This window comes from Mastomys coucha, unplaced genomic scaffold, assembly GCF_008632895.1.
Source record: "Mastomys coucha isolate ucsf_1 unplaced genomic scaffold, UCSF_Mcou_1 pScaffold21, whole genome shotgun sequence".
NCBI lineage: Eukaryota > Metazoa > Chordata > Mammalia > Rodentia > Muridae > Mastomys > Mastomys coucha.
Window position 1 is genome coordinate 162,048,930 of NW_022196904.1, and position 21,558 is coordinate 162,070,487.

The 21,558-nt window shown below is 36.4% G+C and overlaps 1 protein-coding gene across 2 annotated transcripts in view; it reads right to left on the minus strand.

Annotated features, from left to right (window-relative positions):
- Prkg1 (protein kinase cGMP-dependent 1) overlaps positions 1 to 21,558 on the minus strand; it is a 1,194,975-nt gene that overhangs the window by 102,703 nt on the left and 1,070,714 nt on the right. For both annotated transcript variants that reach the window (XM_031390083.1, XM_031390082.1), the window contains exon 9: positions 10,676 to 10,750. In XM_031390083.1, coding sequence (XP_031245943.1) covers positions 10,676 to 10,750 — 75 coding nt within the window. The remainder of the gene's footprint in view (positions 1 to 10,675; positions 10,751 to 21,558) is intronic.

The following is a 21,558-nucleotide window of genomic DNA, read 5'->3' on the forward strand; positions in this document are numbered from 1 at the left end:
AGAGTGAGCTCCAGGACAGCCAGGGCTATACAGAGAAACCCTGTCTCAAAAAACCAAAAACAAAAAAACAAAACAAAAAAAAAATAGTAGATTTTCAATGTTTCACCCTATAATTCTGTCCTGTTCTCCAGGGTCTACCTGGTAGTGCATAGGAGTATCGCTGTGTCTCAGGAGTTGAGGGGTATGATATGGTGCTGACATCTAGGAGACAAAGGTCAGTGGTAAAACATCCTGCATCCTACAAGTCATTCTCCCCACATTCAAAGGCTGGAATTATCTAGCCTGAAATGGGCCTAATACAGATAGCTGTGGCCATTCTATAATTACAAATAATGTCAGAAGGCTGGCTTATAAAGTAAGCTTATCAATAAATGTATCGAGTCATACTGGTTTTGAGACTGTTATTACATTTACATGATGAGCACTGACAGGTGAATATGACTGCATTCGAAAGAAATTGGTAATGTAAATTAAAGAATAATGTAATATGATATCTGACATGATCCAATTTTAAAACACTCCACTCATCACATCATGAGAAATTATAAGATAATATTTGAACTATTTTTAGTAGTTTACACATGATCAAGTATTGGCAGATTCTTATGATAAAATAATGAGTTTCCTGTTTTTTGATTTACTTGAGTATTGTTATTGTTAAAAAAGCAAAGTATTTTAAAATAAAATATTATGTAAATGTATTTAAATAACTGTATGCAAAATAGACATGATATAAATTAGATAACATGCTTTGCCTTCAGTCAAACAAAGAAACATTGGTCTAAGAGTTTCTGTTTTTAAATATTATCTGTTTGGTTTTTAAGTGCATGTGTACTTTTCAGAGAAAAAAATATTTTTAATTTTGAGATCCCATATATGAGCCAGAGAAACATACACTGAAAGTGCAGTCGCTTTTCAAGTTACAGTTAATGGCATATGCTTATGCTTAATAATCGAGGTATCATAGTCATATCTTCATAATTATAGGCTTGTGTGTGTGTTCACAGAATGTATTCTTAGAACGTGCATTGTTATGTAGTATTTTCATCATGTGAAAACTGTAGTTCTTCAGAAACACTCTACAACTAGCTGTCTCTGGGTCATGTAACCTTATGGACCTTCTTTGTATATTGGTCGAAATGTGCATGAATATAATTCAACACTTCTCTGGTAACTCTGCTTTCTCTAACTTTGTCCTGACTCCCCAATTTGTGCTAGCATGTGAAAGTATTTCTCTGATACTCATGTTAATGCAACAGAAAATACTAATGTTAAGCACTTGGAAACAGTTTCCTGAAGAAAAAGGCTGTTATCAGCTCCTAGTTTATACAGCTGAAAGTCCTGTCTATCATTTGGTCTCTGCTCATCTAGATGTGGATGGCCGTTTGTTTTTGAGATGGCTGGAAACTTTAGAGCCTACTTAAAATGCAAAGTTGGCAGACAATCTAAGCATATTTATTCTTCATCGCTTATTTAATTGTTTTTTATAATAAAGCTAACAGGTTTGAGTGAGAAACCTCTGCATCTACATGAATAATTTCCACTCTAATGTGATGAGCAGAGAGTCTGGTTTAGGAAAACACACTCTTGGAATGAAATCGACAGTTCTGTAAATCAAGTTTATTACCATAACAGGCATAGTATGCTAAAAGAAAATTCTAAACCATATAAACAAACAGCAGATGGGGAGTTCCTGCTAGACCTGACTCTTCCAAGCCCCTAGACTGAAACTGGTCTCAGAGTCAATATTTCTCAGACGCTGTCTTATTTCCTTTTCAAGGACACTGGGATCAATCACAACTACCCAATGTGCCCAGTCAGTGACTTGTTGGGGGATCTAAAATGCTTGCTCTAAGTGTGAAGACTAGAGAAATCAGACCTGCTTCACATCTCTGCATGTTTTGTGAAGAAGGGAGCAGCCTGGTGCTTGAAGTGATGGATATACTTTATAAAGCTGATTGATTCCTGTAATTTATGCAGTGAAGGCAAATGGTGTGATACATGCAAATAGCTCCGAACAATAGCCATGCTCAAATTCTATATGGTGTCGTTTTTCAAGTAACAACTTAAAAATGTAAATTAATGTCGAATATTATGTTCATTGTATCAAAACCGATTTGTGCTGCCGTTTAAGTTATTACTTAAAAATATTTCTCTCTGAAAGGATTCACGGGGAAATATTACCATAACATTTCCCAGTTTCAAAAGTACTCTATAATTTTCTAATAGCTCTTTATTGAAAGATAGCCTGGCTTATTATCATATTTAAATTTCATCAGAAAGAGATAAATTCTATGCATAGTGGTAAAAATGAGAAATTATGTTTCTATGCGCTAATTTATTTAACTCTTCTGAATTATTAACTAACTGCAAGCAAGTCAACCTGATTTTTTTTATATAAAAGTTTTAGATAATGTAAGTACTATGGCAATACTTAAAGATTAGAAAAAGGAAAGGAATATAACTTACTGTTTAAAAAACACTCATAGTTATTTGTCAATTCTTAAGTCTGTTTTCCTTTTAATTATACTCTTTCAAAAATATTTTTTAAATGAAAACTTGTAAATAAAAAAATTCGATATAACCAAATTAACCAGTTGCAAAGTCTTTACATCTTATTAAATTTCTATATAATTAGAGGAGCCATTTTTAAAAGAAGATGTGGAATTTCATATTGGATATTTTACTTTCATTATCAAATATATTTGATTGCAATTATCCACCAAGAAAAAATCTTTAAGAGAGTTAGAACTAGAAAAACAATTAGCTTTATATCCTCTTTCATAGCTTGTGTTCATTTCCTGCATTTAATCCTTCCACATTCCTAATATTTAATCTTTATATATGTATGCAAAACAATACACATACACACATATGCATACATAGACATACATTATTGTCTAGATTCCATGTATAAAGGAGAACATGCATTTTTTTTTTAAGATTGTATGACCATGCTTAATATTAAACACTATAAGTCAACCCATTTCCCTGCATTTTCCTGAGAGCTGAATAGTAATCCCTTTTGCACATATATCACATTTACTTTATCCGTTGATCTGTGGATGGACAACTAGGTTGATTCCAATTCTGTGCTACATTGAAAAAAAACAACAAACACAGGGAAGGGGTGCAAATATCTCAATAGTAGGGTATGGAGTTATCTGACTATATGCACAGGAATGAAATAGCTAGTCATATAGTCGGTCTATCTTTATTGTTTTTGAAAAATCTACAAACTGATCCCATATGGCTGTATTGATTTGCAATGCCATCAATAGGGACCTATGGGTTCCCTTCTTTTCACATCCTCTCCAACATCTGCTGTCAGATTTCTTGATGACAGCCTTTGTGACTGGGTGAGGTGGAATATCAAGGTAGTATTAATTTGCATTTTTCTTGTTGGCTAGGGAGACTGAACCACTTTTAAAAATAGTTATTGGCCATTTGTGTTTCTCTGTTTGGAATCTCTCTACTCAGTTCATCCACCATTTGTTGATTGGTAGTACGTTTTTAGAAGAAATAAAGAGAGATAGCAATGCAATAATTTGTCTATACTCATCAAGCAAGTAAGCAGTTAAGGTCTTAGTTACCTTTAGTACTCTCTCTGTTAACTAGAAAAGGTTACATGCAAGGACATCCTGGGATTCTCATCTATAAAGGCTTGCCACCTGGGGAGTCTTAAAGATAGGCAGAGTGCAGAAGAAATTAGCAAATGGCCTTCGAGAGCTTTAAATTTCTAAAAACGAAATAGATCAAAAGTTTCTATCTGAGGTTAAGTAGTTTTAGGTTGAAATCACATTCTAAAAATGCAACTGAATTAATCTCATTGTCCTTGAGAGAGAAATTTACATCATGTTTTTTGAAATCTCAAGTCACACTAAAGCATCAGTGTTGCTATTGGTGGTCTTAGAAACTAGTTTATACCCTTTCTTAGCCTGACAACACATCCTGGAATTCAAAAGCAAATAGCTCTTGCAAGGCTGAAAACCAACCTCAGAGCCAAATGCTCCAAAATTTGCTTGTTTCTTACCATTTACTCTGCAATAAAATGGAAAATAATTTTGATTGCCAGACTCTGGGACTCTGACAGCTCAACCTGCAAGCGGTCAGAAAGTTCCAGTTCTGGTCTGAGGACTAGTTCATGGAGCCATTTGCAGGGTTCTTTAATCAATGTGGCGTCCTCGTTTGGGAACAGGATATTGCTCACTTGAATTCTTTCCACAGGGGAAGAAACAATTTTCTAGGCCCATTTCCCTGAGAATTGCTTAGATCAAGACTGAGTTGTTTAAAGTAAATTGTTGATAAGATTGTGGGAATACTGAGATCTTTGTTCCTAGAGGCCTGAATGAAAAGAAAAAAAAAATCTAACAAAAAAGGAGGCAGAGTGAGGGTTAGGGGGAGGCGCAAATTTCAAAGTCTGTGTTCAAAAGAGCAGCTCTTTGTGAACTGGATTGTACATTTAAAATCATATTTTTATATTAGATGCCAGATGACCCCAAGGGCATTTCAAAACAGGCTACCAAGCAAACCAGCCCTGGGTTCGGATTTCCATGGCCTCTTGTGCCTCTAAAGGCATCTGATGAGTTGATGATCAAAGGCCAGAGGAAGATCTGATGCCAGAGAGCAAGGAGAAAGAGCAGCAATCTCCCTATGACAAACAGGCTGAGCAACTAAAGGCCACCTCCACTAATGAAATGGAAGGAGAGGCCATCTTTCCTTGCCATCACATTGTGTCAAGCAACAAGGTTCACCACCAAAGGTAATTGGGAAAATATCAAACAGATGAAAACATCCTTTTGCAAATGATCTTGTAAACAGAGAGGGAGCCTTAAGTCAATGAGCACTAATCATGAGCACAGGATTGTTTCAACAAAAAGTTGAGAGATTGGTCCACATGGGTGCAATATTTTAGTTAATTCTTACAAAGTGGGGGAGGGCAGAGAAGTGGTGTTTTAGTGTTTAGGGACACTGTTTTAGAAGCTGTTTTAGTGTTTAGGGACAGTAAGGCATATCTCTGGTGCCTAACATGGTTCTGGACATCACTGTTTTCTCATACACCGACCCACAGGCACTGTTTTGCGTCTTTGTTTTGCTTTCCTTTCTGACCTTAATTTTCTTTTTCTTTGTTTAATTATTCTGCCTGTGCCATGTTAATCTATTACATGTATCCTGTTAATGAACTCAGGCTGTTTGGGTAATGAAGCCCTAAATCAGAGAGGGCTGTAGGCAGGACTCCTCACAGCCTCGTGGTTAGAGGTGACCAAACAAGGTCCACATACCATTATCACACACATTAGCCAAGCCCAACGCCCTTTCTCAGATAAAGAGTGGCCCTTGCCGTGTATTATGAGTCACATATGCCCTGCTCCCATATTTCAGTAATGTAACATAGTTCACAGATTAACTAAGCCTGCTTCCTGGCTGCACAAGACCTCCCCATTCCCTGGGAAATTTTTCAAAGTAGGACATGACTTGCTTTACCCTGCAAGGCAGAAACTCTCCATTAGAGTTCTCTTGTTCCACTATATTGCCTATAGTTAATTTTAATTAGTCTCTTGTCTAAAAGATGATTTGGCTCAATAGTTCTCTCTCGAACATGCCCTACACTCTCTCCCTAAAATCCAACATACTCATTTAGGGAACAAGGCACAGAAGTGAACTGATTTGGTTCACAGTGGAAGGGGTGGGGTCCAAAGCAACATGGCTATCCCAGGAGCGTTCTGGTGACTTTCGTCTTCTTACTCTGTCATTTTGGCATAGCAACCCCAAAGGACTAAGACTTATTCCTCTGTTCCTGGTCTTGGTGCAGCAGACACGTCTGGTTTTCCTTGTACCTCTCATGCCTTTGTAGACTCTTTTGATTGTTTCTCCAGATTTTTAAAAGCTACATTTTTCAATCAATCAATCCCTAGACTCATGCTCTGCCTAGTCTCCATTTTTACTGGTTTCTTCTATATTTCAGTTGCCACTGGAATGCTTCTTATTCTGAAATCCTGTCTTTACATCTTTGCCTAGCCCACTTCGACTAATGCCTACCTAGCATCTGCTAATTACTCAGGATTCAGTCTGAATGTACTGAAAATGCCACTCCATCATAGAAGTCTTGTCACAATGTATGTGTGTCTTTTTCACACTGAACCAAGTGCATTATGAAAGCAAGAAATGTGTCTGTTTTAGTCACTACTTTATGGGGGGGATGGGAGTTGTAGGCATGTAGAGAGTAACCTGTTGAATTAATCAATGTATATGAAGAAATGAATTACCATGGGTACATGGGGGACTATGAGTTATCAAAGGGAGTCTAGGTTAATAGAACAGGTGACATTGTAGGTTATAAAGTATGTCCATACTTCACATGGGCTTTTATAATGATGAGATTCTTATAGAGAAAAATATTAGGTCTCATAAACTTAGATCATAACTAAATGCATGCATCAATCTATTGATACAGCTATCAGAGTGTCTTAGTGGAAGTATATAAAATGAATACCTCCAGACATCAAGAAAAGACAGCAGGATAGAACAGGTGGCAGATGGACCAATTGGCCTACCATACTGCCACTTTTCTATCAATGTATGACACAGAGCAATTTGCACAGCTGGATGGACCAGGTGTAAAGTGACTCTGGATGGACCAATTGGCCTACCATACTGCCACTTTTCTATCAATGCATGACACAGAGCAATTTGCACAGCTGGATGGACCACGTGTAAAGTGACTCTGGCTATGGGCTGAGGTTTTCTTTCTTGGTGTTGTGCTCTTAGAAGTGATTGAGAACCTATATCCAAAAGAAGAATGAATTGAATCGGTAAAGCTTTATCTTGAGTCAATCTAGAAAGCTATGTTTCCATTCACTGTGTTCACAGGCAGCATTGTGAAGATGTCAGCAGGACAGAGAATGCTCTTGTGTGTTTCCAATGCAGTGAAGCCAAATGGAGAAAAACAATGTGTGGAACATTCGGTATCAGGAAAACACAAAGGCAGTTAGGCGAACATGTTAGAGTGCTTGGTTGGTTTTCCTTTTCTTTCTCTATCTTGCCATACTATTTTTATAAAAAGTAAAGGTATAAAACATTTAATAAAAATAAACCTTATGATAAATAAAAACAGCATTACATTTTTTGCCCACTTTATGCCCTAACCCTGAGAATATAATGGTGGCAAATGTGAACCCTGTTAAGAGTATAATTTTTGCTATAAAGGTTTTTATGATAAGCTAAGTTGAATATATATGTGTATTATATATGAATTAGGATTTTTATTTAGAAAAAAAGAGCTCTTTTGCCTGTTGCTTCTGAGTATAGTGTTTATCAGCAAATACATTGATGATATGCTAACTATAAAACATATTATTTAATAAACAGACTCTTCTGTCAGAAGACTTAATGAAATAAAACATTTACTTTTACATTTATGGACAGCCGTGATTTTAAAAGACAAGCCTTACACATGGATGGAGGAAGGATAATCAAAATCATATGACAATAATTGCCATAATTTATTCTTAAAAGTATGGGGTGAAAACAACTTCTGATTATATATTGGTTTTCCTTCAAACTACAAGATATTCCCTAGTATTATAAAATGTTTTGTGCTAGTTATGCACATTATATGGTATAATGTAAAACTCATACTAAGTAAAGTTATAAATGCTTTTTATCAAGTGAATGAGTGTCCTTGCAGCAAAAATGATATGGAAATATCATCACACATGCTGTTTTATACCTTAAGTGATGGCTAGTGATCCTTAATTTTGATATTATATTGTTTCTCCTAATCTTTGTGGCCATTACTCATATTTTACAAAGCAAAGTTTTTTTTTTAGTCAAGATTATCAGAAATTAGAAAAGGCTGAACATACCATAAAAGTAGAGTTTCTATAAAAAATAAAGAAAGGATGTATCGTTGGATAGGCAGAAAACACATCTTTCAGTAAAAGACTTTTTGCAAGCCTTTCAATAGGGTATTTCTTTCAAGTCAATTTTTCTGGATGGCTTGTCTGATCTATATGCTTGGTGTGGGTTTTCTAAGAATAGCATGTGTAGTTGGGGCAATCGGTCTGCCATTGAGTGTTATGCTAAATAGGTAATGAGTTCCTCACCTCTGAGTTTTAAATATCCCAAAAGGAATGAGTTTTTAAAGTCACTCCTGTTTTATCTCTCCTTCCCCAAATTAGAATAGACATAGAAAAAATAATCATTTTACATGGGGAAGCAATATGATCCTTTTAGTCCCCATTAAGAAATACTACCCTTAAATTTCATGACTTTTGCAAAACCAAAGGGGACCTTGAAAACAATACAGTTTACACAGTGGAGCTTAATCACCACCTCAGCTGGGCCTGCTCTAGGAAGCTCCATGGTCTATACAGAAATGTAAAGGCATTGACAGAATCATCCAGGGAATGCAATTACAGGATGTTACTGTTTTCCACTGCAGAAGTGAACCTTTAAAAGTTCCTTAACTACCAAGTGAATGCAAAATGTATTCAAAGGGAAGAAAATCAATGGAAGAAAGAGGCAGCAGTGGGAACACAGATGCTGAGGCTTGCCCATGCAAGTAAAAAGCTTACCCTGAGGAAACGTATAGATAGCTTCCTCCAAGTTAAGGGCATCTGATTAAGGGATGGCTACAACTTCAGACACCTTCATATGTTATTTGTTAGCACTATATTTAGTGTTAGCAATGTTAAAGGCATCACAACTAACTACTCTAACATTTGTTATAAGAAAATTTCAAGGAATAAACTTATTATTGTTCTCTCTAGAATTCAGATCTGGGGTTTATTATTTTTTGAATCAAACTATTAACACTTTCTAAATAACAATTAACACTAAAGAATATTAAGAATACATTCACTTGGTCTTTTTAAGATAAAGGTATTCTGAGTGAAATTTGCTAAGACAATGTGTCTTCTGAGGCAGCTTATCAATCAGCAAGGCATCTGAACAGTGGTCTATTCATCTGCCTTTATCAGATTAGTAGTTCATCTAATCAGAGGTCTCTATAACCAAGATTGGTCCAGTGAATAGGTGATTTAATTGGTGACTAATCTGACTAGTGATTGATCCCTTCTGGTTGCTGACCCAATCTATGGCTTAGCAAATCAATAATTCCCACCAAGTCTATGGTTATTCATTAGGTCAGTGACTAATTTAATCCAAATTTGACCAATTTACCCTCTAAAAAGAGTAACTTCTGTGAGGTGACAGATGGGCTTATTAGCTAAATTACTGTGTTTCTAATCGATACCTATATCAAATCATGTTATATACCCCAAAGACTGTATGTTTGTTTCATGATGTCCAAATATAATTTAATGATATATGATATAAACACAACCACTTTAACATATAAAATTAAAAACTCCTTAGTTATATAAAATATTTTATAATGTATATGGAATAATTAATATCTATTTTCAAAGTCATTTGTCAAATTGAAGTATGTTTCCAAAGATTACTTCAACAAGGTCATCCATCTTTGTAGCTCTTTGCAAATTACAAAGATTGTCTTTTCCATAAGGTCGTCAATTAAAATGCAATATTGGCTACCACTTTAAAGAAGTTCTAACTGAGGCTATGGAAGAAGTTTTGAGAGTCATCCACGATAGGGACAAGCAGGAACAAAGGCTTTTCATCTTTGTTCAGATTCATATTACAGTGTGACAAACTATGGCCAAATCTTCTTTCTAACTGTCTGAATCTAGTTTTAGCGTGCTTGTTTCCTTCCTCCTTAGAAGTGTAGTGTAAGGAAGTGAACCCATGAATGGTCAGAATTCATAAACCATCACATGGTTACTCCTACAAAGTCAATAGATCCTGATCACAGTCATGTCTCCATCACTGATAATTAAGGCTGAATACTCATATATATATATATATGAATGCAGCTATACTGTGTTCTGTAAATCTAAAGTAGCTGCTCATATTTTTAAGTTGGCCATCAGTCATCTTATTTACACAGCTGTATGTATTCAAGAGGTTAACATGGAATATATTCTTAATGTATTCTTAATATATTCTCCTAGTTTGAATGTTATTTTCATGGATTCTTAGAGCAAAATATTTTATTTCTTTTGTGTTTTAGGTCACTACAAATTTAGTAATCAAATTTTGGCATGAATTATGGACTTAACACTAAACACTAAATTTTATCTGTTTAATTCTTTTGTTGTCCTATGGGATGAAATGTTAGTTTGTATTGAGTAAAAGGAAATATTATGAAGACCACTGTTTTTTCAAAGTAACTAACATTTTTAAAATTATATTTCTAGAGAATCTTGAACATATCAAATCTTTGCCGAAAAGATTTGGCAAAGGTTTGTTTTATAGCAGCTCATCCTTGTAAAAAATACATTTAGCATCTAATATCATTGGAAGGCATTTTAAATCTGAGAATTACATGTTTCATTGTAATTGTTTACATCAAATTTTAAACTATCACTTACCTGCTTGAGTTGCTCTTCACGAAGGATTTCATGTTGAATATTGAAAAAGAGCCATATTAAGTAAGCACACTGTGTAACACGTATACTGTTTGCTTAATTTTTCTTTTAAGTAATCAGATTTTTACTGCCTGTGCACTTGACATGAATTCCAAATATTTGGTGACATCTTACCAAAATCATTTTTTAACCAAGATGAAGTCCCCAAAACAAATTTCACTTACTTTGCCTTTGCTTCTGCATCCTCATATGCTTTGTTAGAAACATCGTCCAGTCCTCCAATCAAATGCTTGAAAGAGCTGCCAGAGGAAAACCAGAGTGATCATGTTAAGTCCTCTACAAAGTGGAAATGATGTCAATCAGTCATTAATTGTGAAGTGATTTAAAGCCATTTTTTAAAAAAAATAAATTCAAACAATCCTGGTAGATTGCTAAGAAACATACCAGATAGCAGAAGCCTGTTTGATTGGATGATAAACACTAGAGGTCAGAGACCTATCATCTGGTCCACTTATGTAGTCAATACCTAATCACATTTGACACCATGCCTGGCAAAAACGGATATGGTGGAATAAAATATAGACTATGCTAATTGTGAGTCAATTTCTTATCAAACTGATATGACAACAAAACTCACTAATAATGGAATACCAAGTCTGCTAGTTAACTAGGATTAATTTTTATTATTTTCAGTGGAAACTGTAAAAGGCAAACAGTAGTTGCATCTCCGGTTAAAAGAAAGCAAATAATCATTGACACAGTAAGAATTGTAGAAAAATAAACTCATTTGAGAGTGAAAGTAAATTGACTTTTGGATGAAGTAGGAAGGTTAATGACTTAAAGCCCATCTATTCAATATTTACTCTATATCTAGAATTGTCTTTAGGTCTATTTTATATAATGAGGTATCATCTATCATATGCTTAAAATATAAAATGTTTATACAGAAAAAAAAGAACCCAATGAATATATACATAGTAGAATTACCCTTGAAATGTACTGAATACAACAAGTAAACAGTCATATGACATTTTGGCAACCACTTAGACTGGATAACAAAGAGAAAGTCAGTATAAGCCTAACCAGACTTTCACAAAATAACCAGAACTTCACAGTCTCATGTGGTTCTGGCAATACCTCACTGGAGATAATCCTTTACTTTGGCCAGGTTCTTGGCAATATCTTATCTCTGGTGCCTACTTGCTTTCTTTTGCCTCATCCAGCTGCCATAACATCTTGTCTGTGTACATGGAACCAAGTAACTATGGGACAAACCCTCTGAAATAGTGTGCTACAATGAATCTTTTTCTCTTAAGTTCTTTGGTCAAGTATTTGGTCACAGTGGTAAGAGCCATGAATAGGCCAGGCATTGTCAGTGTGACAAGTACTGTACAGTGATGTGATAAGTATCACATCTATTCTATTAGTTTGCTTAAAATAGTCAGAAGTTCACCCTAAATCTTAACACCTAGTAAATGTGATGGGCTATAGGAACAAAGTGAGCATTCTCCTTACTATTCAAATATCGATACTACAACCCCTATCCACAACACCATGCTTAGAAGATAGTGATAAAAAATCTTAGTACAGTATAGGCTTTTAATGGGGAGTTTTAAGGAATTATGTAGAGTTATACAGTTTAAACCTCTATAATTTTTGTATACATGTTTGTGTGCGGTTGTGTGCATACAGAGGCTGATACCAAGGGTCTTCCTTGATCTTTCTCCAGTGTTATATATTGAGGCAGGATAGGATCTCTCCTTAAAGACAGAACTTGACTTGGTTCTTGTAGCTAGCCAGTTTTCTCTGAGAACTCCCTGTATCTTCTTTAATGACGGGGATTCCAGATAGACTTCTTTGCCAGCCATGGATCTGTGTAGGGAGCCGAATGATAGTTCTTACACTTGTATGCCAATCACTTTCCCTTCCTTGTATTCTCTCCTGTTCCATCTGTATGATTCCTTTTTGGAAGTACTGGGAGTTGAATCCAGGGTCTCCTAAATTCTAGACCAGCTGTACACTGCTGAATCACACCCACAGCCTTTTCATAATCTTAATCTCTAAACGACATGCATTTGGAGCACCAGATAATCAGTAATGCAGTCAGTTTGTGAACCGCAGCAGAAAATGTGACGATTTAGAATTTAAAGTTACTTAACTGCTTTCATTTTTAATTATATTTTTTGCAAAAACTATAAAGAAGACTAGGGCAAGAGAAGACAGCTGTTATCTCAGATCCCTGGTGGTGATCCATCTGGGAGTCTGGGTCACTTCTATGCTGTGCTAAATATGGTCATGCTGATATACAAAAGGAGACAAAGAGGAAATTTTGAGACACAGGCCCAGGAAATTAAGAAACTCATTTCAAAATATGAAGTTTAATATAATCAACTTATTAATTCACACTGAATAATAGGCAAGTCTAAAAGTTCTCAAAAATGTTATCAATAAAATAGATAACTGTAATCTCTATTATTGAGGAAAATGCTCAAATGTGATTTCAAACATTTTCCCTTAACTTATATCTATTTTTATTTGTGTTTTCATTAATACTTTGTTGTAATTTTTATTTACTTTTTACCTTGAATGCCTATAATTCTTTGCTAGTTACATCTTAATGAAGCTAGAGACCTAGACTGTCTCTAAATTTTAACTCAAAATAATTGCATAAAATGCCAGTGTTTCTTTTTTTTAAATTCTTTCTTGTGATTGAAAATAGTCTTTTAGTGTCAGGCCTTGGGACTTCCCCTTGAGCTGGATCCACTTTGGGCCTGTCACTGGACCTTCTTTTCCTCAGGCTCCTCTCCATTTTCATCCCTGTAATTCTTTCAGACAGGAACAATTATGGGTCAGAGATATGACTGTGGGATGGTAACCCCATCCCTCACTTGATGCGCTGTTTTCCTGCTGGAGGTGGGCTCTATAAGGTCCTTCTCCCTACTGTCAGACATTTCATCTAAGGTCCCCTCCCTTTTATTCCTGAGAGTCTCTTATCCCCCAGGTCTCTGGTGCATTCTGGAGGGTTCCCCCAACCTCCTATTTCCTGTGGTTGCCTGTTTCCATTCTTTCTGCTGGCCCTAGGGGCTTCAGTCCTTTTCCTTCACCGAATACCAGATCTTGTTCCCCTCTCCCCTCCACTCCCCCCTCCCTCCCAGGTCCCTTCCTCTATTACTGAGGCTATGGAGCTCTCACAAAATGGGACCTGTCATGACTGCCCCCTGAAAGACCCAACAAGCAACTGAAAAGTCAGATGCAGATATTTGCACCCAACCAATGGACAGAAGCAGCTGACCCCTGTTGAATTAAGGAAGGCTGAAAGTGGAGGAGAAGGGCTATCCTGAAGGAGGACCAGAAGTCTCAATTAATCTGGACTCCCAAGATCTCTCAAACACTGGACCACCAAACAGACAGCATACAGCATACACCAGCTGATATGAGGCCCCCTACACATGTACAGTAGAGGACTTCCAGGTCTGGGTTGCAGCACCTAACCCTCAAGAGACTGGAGGCCCCAGGGAGTTTAGATGTTAGGTGGGGTAGGGGGTTGGGCCATCCTCATGGAGACAGGAGGTTGGGGAGGAGGTTGGGATGTGGAGCAGAGGGAGGGTAGGGGATGGAATATGGAGTGTAAAAAATAAATTAATTTATAAAATAAAAAATTGTTGAAAAATAAGAAAATAGTTTTTTTTTTTTATCACACAATATGTCTTGATTACAGTCTTTCCTCCATTTATTCCTCCCACTTCCTTGCCACCTTCACTGACATCTGGATCCAGTCCCTTTCTGTCTCCCATGAGAAAACAACTAGGCTTCTTAGGGATAATAATAAATAAAACTATAATATAATAAGATAACACAAAAATGAACACAGTAGAAGTAGACAAAACAAACAGAAGGAAAAGAGCCCCAGAGAAGGCCCAAGAATCAGAGACTCACTCGTTTGCACACCCAGAAATACCATATAAACACTAAACTAGAAGCCATAATATATATGCAAAGAACCCGGTACAGACCCATGCAGGCCCTGCATATACTGCCTCAGTCTCTGTAAGTTCATAGGAGCTTTGCTCATGATGATTTAGAGGCCCTTGGGGTTTTGTTGTCCTCCATCCCCTCTCTCTTACACTCTTTCTACCTCCAGTTTCACAGGGTTCCCTGAGCCCTGGGGGAAGGGATTTGATAGAGACATCCCATTCTGGGCTGAGTGTTCCAAGGTCTCTCAGGGGCATATTGTCTGGCTCTGGGTTTCTTTATTTGTTCCCACCTGATGGCAGTTGAGGAACTGATCTATGAGTGTAGCAGAATGTCATCAGGAGTCATTTATTGATACCATTTCTTGTTCAACAGTAGTATGAGGTTTTACCCTGGGTCCTTGGGCTTTTGTCTTGAGATGATTTTCCAAGCCTAAAGTCCACTCTAGTCTAGAATGTGCTATGCAGCAAACTTCCTGAACTCACGATCCTTCTTCCTCAGCCTCCTGGCTGGGAGGATTATAAGTGTATGCCGCTACCACCAGCACCACTATTCTTTCTATGATTAATTTTCTTACCTTTCTATACAAAGCGTTGGTCCATATCTAAACCTGGAGAAAGTCTGATTTCAGAGAAACCCTAATATACATATATGTCTACAATTACCCAATGGCATCTGACTAGGGAGAATCTTTCAATTGCTCTCAGTGTAGTCTTGTTATTGTTTAGAGCTAGAGATATTAACTATGACTCAATACTATTTTTAACTTTGCACTATTATATACATACTTAATTTTATTCTTAAAAATTCTAAGAAATATTTTAGCAGCTAATAGGTAACTGTATGTACATATGTCATAGAATATCTATCACTCTGTCTCTATATACATACAAAAACACACATGGACACATATACACAGGGAAACAGGAGGTATGATAGCTCTGTATACAAATGTAAATATCTACACTCTAGACTATAGATTGAACATACATAATTTCTTTTCATGATAAACATACCAAGGACCATATTTTTGTCTGTGGGAATTTAAGGCTATATGTTATTTGTAATTTTTCTTTGGAAGGCAATCTAACTCAAAAGAATATTGAAACACTAAATAATTAGATCCTGATAACATGTAAAATCTTTTTAAACAAAAATTTTATATTATATATAATATTATATATTATATTATATTATATTATATTATATTATATTATATTATATTATATGTAAGTACTTTAAGAAGATGTGGAACTTTCAAGTACTCTCGCTGAATCTGAAGGGATTCCCTACTCTGTAATTCTCCTCTGATCAATACATTATTAAAAGCAGCTTGATTATCTATATAGTAGAATTATAGAATTAATTAGTAAACTTATTATTTATGGGCTTATTTATTTGAAATTCAGGCAATTGAACCAAGGGCCTTGCATCTACAAGGAAGGCTCTTCACCATTGGGCTGAATTCCTGGTCCTACACTCTTACCCAGAATACATAATATCTGTGTGGATCCTAATTAAACAGGTCTTTTAGGACATATTGCTATGAGTGGTTGTGACAGCTATTCTTGGTTGTCAACTTGACTACATCTGTAATTAACTAAGATCCAAATGACTGGGCATAGCTGTGAGGGGATTGTTTTCTTAATTAAATCATTTAAAGTGAGAAGATCCACATTTAATCTTGACCTTTGAGGTAGGATGCTAAACCTTTAACCTAGATCTTTTGAGGTGGGCAGATCCACCTTCATTCTGGACCACACCTTCTCCTAGCAGGCTGTATAAAGGCCTTGGGAAAAAGAGGCTTCCTCTCTCTGCCTGCTTATTCCTGCTAGCAAGACCATTCCACCACAGGCATAAGAGCTTACTTCTTCAGAATTTGAGCACATTGAAGACTGAGAGATCTAGCCTTGTGGACTGAACAACTACTAAATATTTGGACCTCCATTCATAGGCAGCTATTGTTGGACTAGCTGGAGCATAGCCTGTAAGCCATTCTAATAAATCCTCTTTCTCACTATATAGAGATTTACTCTATAAGTTCTGTTACTCATGAGAACCCTAACTAATACAGTGGTAAATGACTTTCTAAATATTCATTAGGGCCTTATGGCATGACTTGACTAATAAAAAGATCTCTGTCATTAGTCCTTTATTCTGAAAATATTAGTAAAATGTTTTGGCAGCCTTAGCAACTGAATGAGTAGAACCCACAAAACATGTATCAGCTTTAAAAACAAGTAACTACAAGGTCTCACATTATTACTGGTGTTATGGTGTGCTTACAGACAGGAATCTAGCATGGTGCTCCTCTGAGGGGCCCAACAAGCAGCTGACTGAGACAGATGCAGATACTTATACCCAGCCATTGGACTGAAGTCTGGGACTCCTGTGGTTGAATTAGGAAATACTGGAAGAAGCTGAGGAGGAGGGCTACCCCATAGGAAGACCAGCAATCTCAACTTACCCAACACTCCCAAGATCCCTCAAACACTGAGCCACCAACCAGGCAGCATACACAAGCTGGTCTGAACCCCTCACCACCCCCAAACCACACAACCCCTCACCCGCTCTGCAGCACATATACAGCAGAGAACTGCCTGGTCTGGCCTCAGTGGGAGAAGTGCCTATCTTAAGAGACTTGAGGCCCCAGGGAATGGGGAGGCCTGACCAGGGCCCGTGGGAGGGTATGGGGAGGGGTTAACATCCTCTTAGAGACATGGGAGAGGAGGAATGGGATGGGGAACTGTGGGAGGGGGACCTGGAGGGGGGGCAACCCAACTTGTCACCACGAGGACTAAGTATATCCTCTCCCACTAAGGCTAGGCAAGACAGCTCAGTGAGAGGAGCAGGATCCACAGAGAGGTAAGTCCCTGATCCAGTTGTTGGGGACCCCCCCATGAAGACCAAGCAGTATTCTTTAAGGTGAGTGATTTTAATGGTGTTGTTTAAATACAGATTCACAAATGCAGAGACACAGAAGAGCGAAATCTGAGTTGTCCTATGTGTTTAATGTTGGTAGCTTGAACATGGTTGCAAGGTGCAGAAGGAAAGGAAAGGAGAAGAAGAAGGGGAAGGGAGAAAGAACAAAGGCGAGGGAGGCAGATGGAAGATGGGTCAGGAAGAAAGGGAAAGAGACAGAGAAAGGAAACGACAACCCTTTCCCATCGAGAATGTGAACATTTGTAGACATTTTTCTTAAGAGGCGTCAGCTGGAAGGCTGCTGCTCCTCACTCTAGGAAAAGTGTCTGTTTGGGGACATTAGGGTGATTGCCTCAGTGGGTAATAATTTCAGTTATTAAGATGTTTTCATTATTACACCAAAACATCTTTCTGAAGGGAGCTGATTACTCAGTGGTATGTCTAAAATGTGTATAATTTTCTTCTTAGATTGCAATGTGATGATACTCTTGTCTAAAGAGAAATGGGCTTTAAAACTCTGAGGAAGACAAAAGACCAAATTGATGGACTCCACGTATCAAGGATTGACATGTTGCCAACAAAGAAAAGCATTTACACACAATTTACAGTTTATAAAGCACTTCCTATAAGTTATGTATGCATTTAAACCTAACATATTCATGTTAGTTGACTAAATCCTTGTGCTTTACTATATTTCTATTTTGATACAATGTTTAATAATTATGACTAGGTAATTAGACTCAGTGGGTTAAATTATAAAAATAATAAAAATAAGACTAATTAAGCAGATTCTGTCAAATTCAAAGTAGGGAACCTGAGAGGTATCTGACTATGACATACGTCACTCCATTGATTACTGGGGTTGATGCAGCTGGTCTGGCTCCTTAGACTGGCATCTCCTTCCTCTCTCAAAGTCTCATATTTGTGTTTCCCAAAGCTGTGAACTCTATGGCAGGTGGAAGAGGATGATGTTGCCCAAGGATGATCTTCTCAAACCGGAGGAGAGGCCTTCAAGTCAAGGGTATACAAGTAGCTGTACTCATGTGCTAAGAATATCCAAATAAGTTCTCAAATTCCAAATATAGTTAATTAATCACTTATGTAAAGTAGACTTGTTTTCTTGATTATGTCTTTATATAAGGTAACAATCTGTTCTAAACAATTCAATTATAATACAGAGAATAAATGGAAATTTTTAAATAAAAATGGATTTTTTGAGTTTTTAATTGATATATACATAAATTATATATGCTTATATATGCATATATATCTAATAATCACTTTATTTTGCTATTAATTTATATATTCACTTTACATCCCAATTACTCCCCCTCATCCCTGTCCCCCACTCACATAATTCCTGCCTCACCCTCTTCTCTTCAGAGAGGGTAGAAGCCTTCCTTGTGTATTCCCCAACCCTTGTATATCAAGTTTCTTTATGGCTAATATCCACTTATATGTGAGAATATACCATGCATGCCCTTTGGGTCTGGGTTACCTCACTCAGGATGATTATTTCCTAGTTCTACCCATTTTCCTGAAAAACTCATTATGTCCTTTTTAAAAAAATAGATGAGTAGTATTGTGTAAATGAACCCCATTTTCTGTACTCATTCTTCGGTTGAGGGGTACTTGGATTTTACCAGGTTTTGGCTATTATGAACATAGTGAAATACCTGTGCTTGTGGTATGGTGGAACATCTTTTGGGTATATGCAATGGAGTGGTATAGCTGGATCTTCAGTTAGAACAATTTCCAATTTTCTGAGAGAACAAGATTGATTTCCAGAGTGGTTGTACAAGTTTTCACTTCCACCAGCAATGGAGGAGTGTTCCCTTTGTTCTACATCCTCACCAGCATGAGTTGTCATTTGAGTTTTTTTATGTTAGCCATTCTGATGGGTGTAAGGTAAAATCTCAGAGTCATCTTAATTTCCATTTTCATAATTTCTCTTCTGACTAAGTATGTTGAACATTTCTTTAAGTGTTTCTTGGCCATTCAAGATTCCTCTGCTAAGAATTCTCTGCTTAGCTCTGCACCCCATTTATAAATTTTGTTATTTGGTTTACTGGTGTCTAACTTCTTGAGTTCTTTATATATTTTGGATATTAGTCCTCTGTTGAATGTAGGGTTGATAAAGATCTTTTGTCAATTTATAGGCTGCTGTTTTGTCCTATTGACAGTGTCCTTTGCCTTACAGAAGTTTTTCAGTTTTATGTGGTCCCATTTACTAATTGTTGATCTTAGTGCCTGAGCCACTGGTTTTCTGTTCAGTAAGTTGTCTCCTGTACCAATGAGTTTAAGACTATTTCCCACTTTCTCTTCTATTAGATTTAGTACATCCAGTTTTATGTTGAGGTTTTTTATCCACTTGAACTTGAGTTTTGTGCAGGGTGATAAATATGGATCTATTTGCATTCTTCTACATGCAGATATCCCGTTAAACCAGAACCATTTGTTGAAAATGTTTTCTTTTTTTTTTTTTTTCCATTGTACTGTTTTGGCTTCTTTGTAAAAAGTCAAGTGTCCATAAGTATATTGGTTTATTTCTGGGTCTTTGACTCAATTCAATTAACCAACCTGTTTGTTTTTATACCAATACCATGCAGTTCTTATTACTATTGCTCTGTAGTACAGATTGAAATCAGAGATGGTGATAACTCTAGAACTTCCTTTATTGTACAGGATTGTTTTAGCTATCTTAGGTTTTTTTTTTTCTTTTTTTCATATGAAATTGAGAATTGTTCAAGGTTTGTAAAGAATTGTGTTGGAATTTTAATGGAAATTTCATTGAGCCTGTAGATTGCTTTTGGCAAGATTTAAATTTTTACTCTGTTAATCCTATTGATCCATGTTCATGGGAGGTATTTATATCTTCTGGTATCTTCTTCAGTTTCTTTCTTCAGAGACTTGAAGTTCTTGTCATACATGTCTTTCACTTGATTGGTTAGAGTTACACCAAGATATTTTCTATTATTTGTGGCTATTGTGATAGGTGTTGTTTCCCTGATTTCTTTCTCAACCCATTTATCATTTGTAGTAGTTAATTTTGTATTCAGCCACTTTGCTGAAGTTTTTTTTTATCAGTTGTAGGAATTCTTTGGTAGAGTTTTGGGGGGTCACTTACATATACTATCATATCATCTGTGAAAACGATTCTTTGAATTTGTCCTTTCCAGTAGAATCCCTTTTGGTCTCCTTCAGTTGTCATATTGCTCTATCTAAAACTTCAAGTACTATATTGAAGAGATACACAGTGGAGAACCTTGCCTTGTCTTTGATTTTAATGGAATTACTTTATTTAATTTGCTGTTAGCTATTGGCTTGATATATATTGCCTTTATTATGTTTAGGTATGTGCCTCCAAGACTTTTAACATGAAGGGGTGTTGGATTTTGTCAAAGGCCTTTTTAACATCGAATGAAATGGTCAAGTGTTTTTTTTTCTTTCAGTTTGTTTATATGGTGCATTACATTGATGAATTTTCCTATATTGAACCATTCTTGCATCCTTGTATTAAATCCTACTTTGATCATGTTTTCAATAATCATTTTAAAAGGTGGCCTTTGGACTGTTGAGATGGCTCAATGGAGGAAGGCACTTGCTACGAAGCCTGAATTAGATCCTTGAAACTCACATGGTAGAAGAAGAGAATCAACTCTTGTGAGTTGCCCTCTGACATCAACACACATGATGTGGCACAGGAACACATGTATGTGCACACACACCAAAAAAAATAGACCCAATGTATAAATTTTAAGTATATAAATAGCACAGTGCATAAATAATAATCACTCACTGTTCCAAACTGTCACCATACATTTAGATCATATTATAAACAAATGCATAATTTCAAATAATCTAGGCAAATCAATAACCTGAGCATCTGCTGGTTTACTTTAAGCTATTTTCAAAATGATCAGGGTAGCTTAGGAGAACTGATTCTCTTAATGATGCCATTTTTTCTTCAGCAAGCCCAGGGCTCTCTCTTTCTACCTTGTCATGAAAGATAGCACTTATCTGAAAGGAATTTCACTGGACCTGTAGGATTCTGGATAAAGTTTCTTGGAAAAGAACTATTTTTCAAGCATTCAAGGAAGGATTCTGAATCAAGAGGTTAGCAAACTATCATCTTCAAACCAAGTGATGCATACTGCACATTTTATAATGTTTTGTTAGACACAGATACACTTTTCTTTTTTTTTTTTTATTT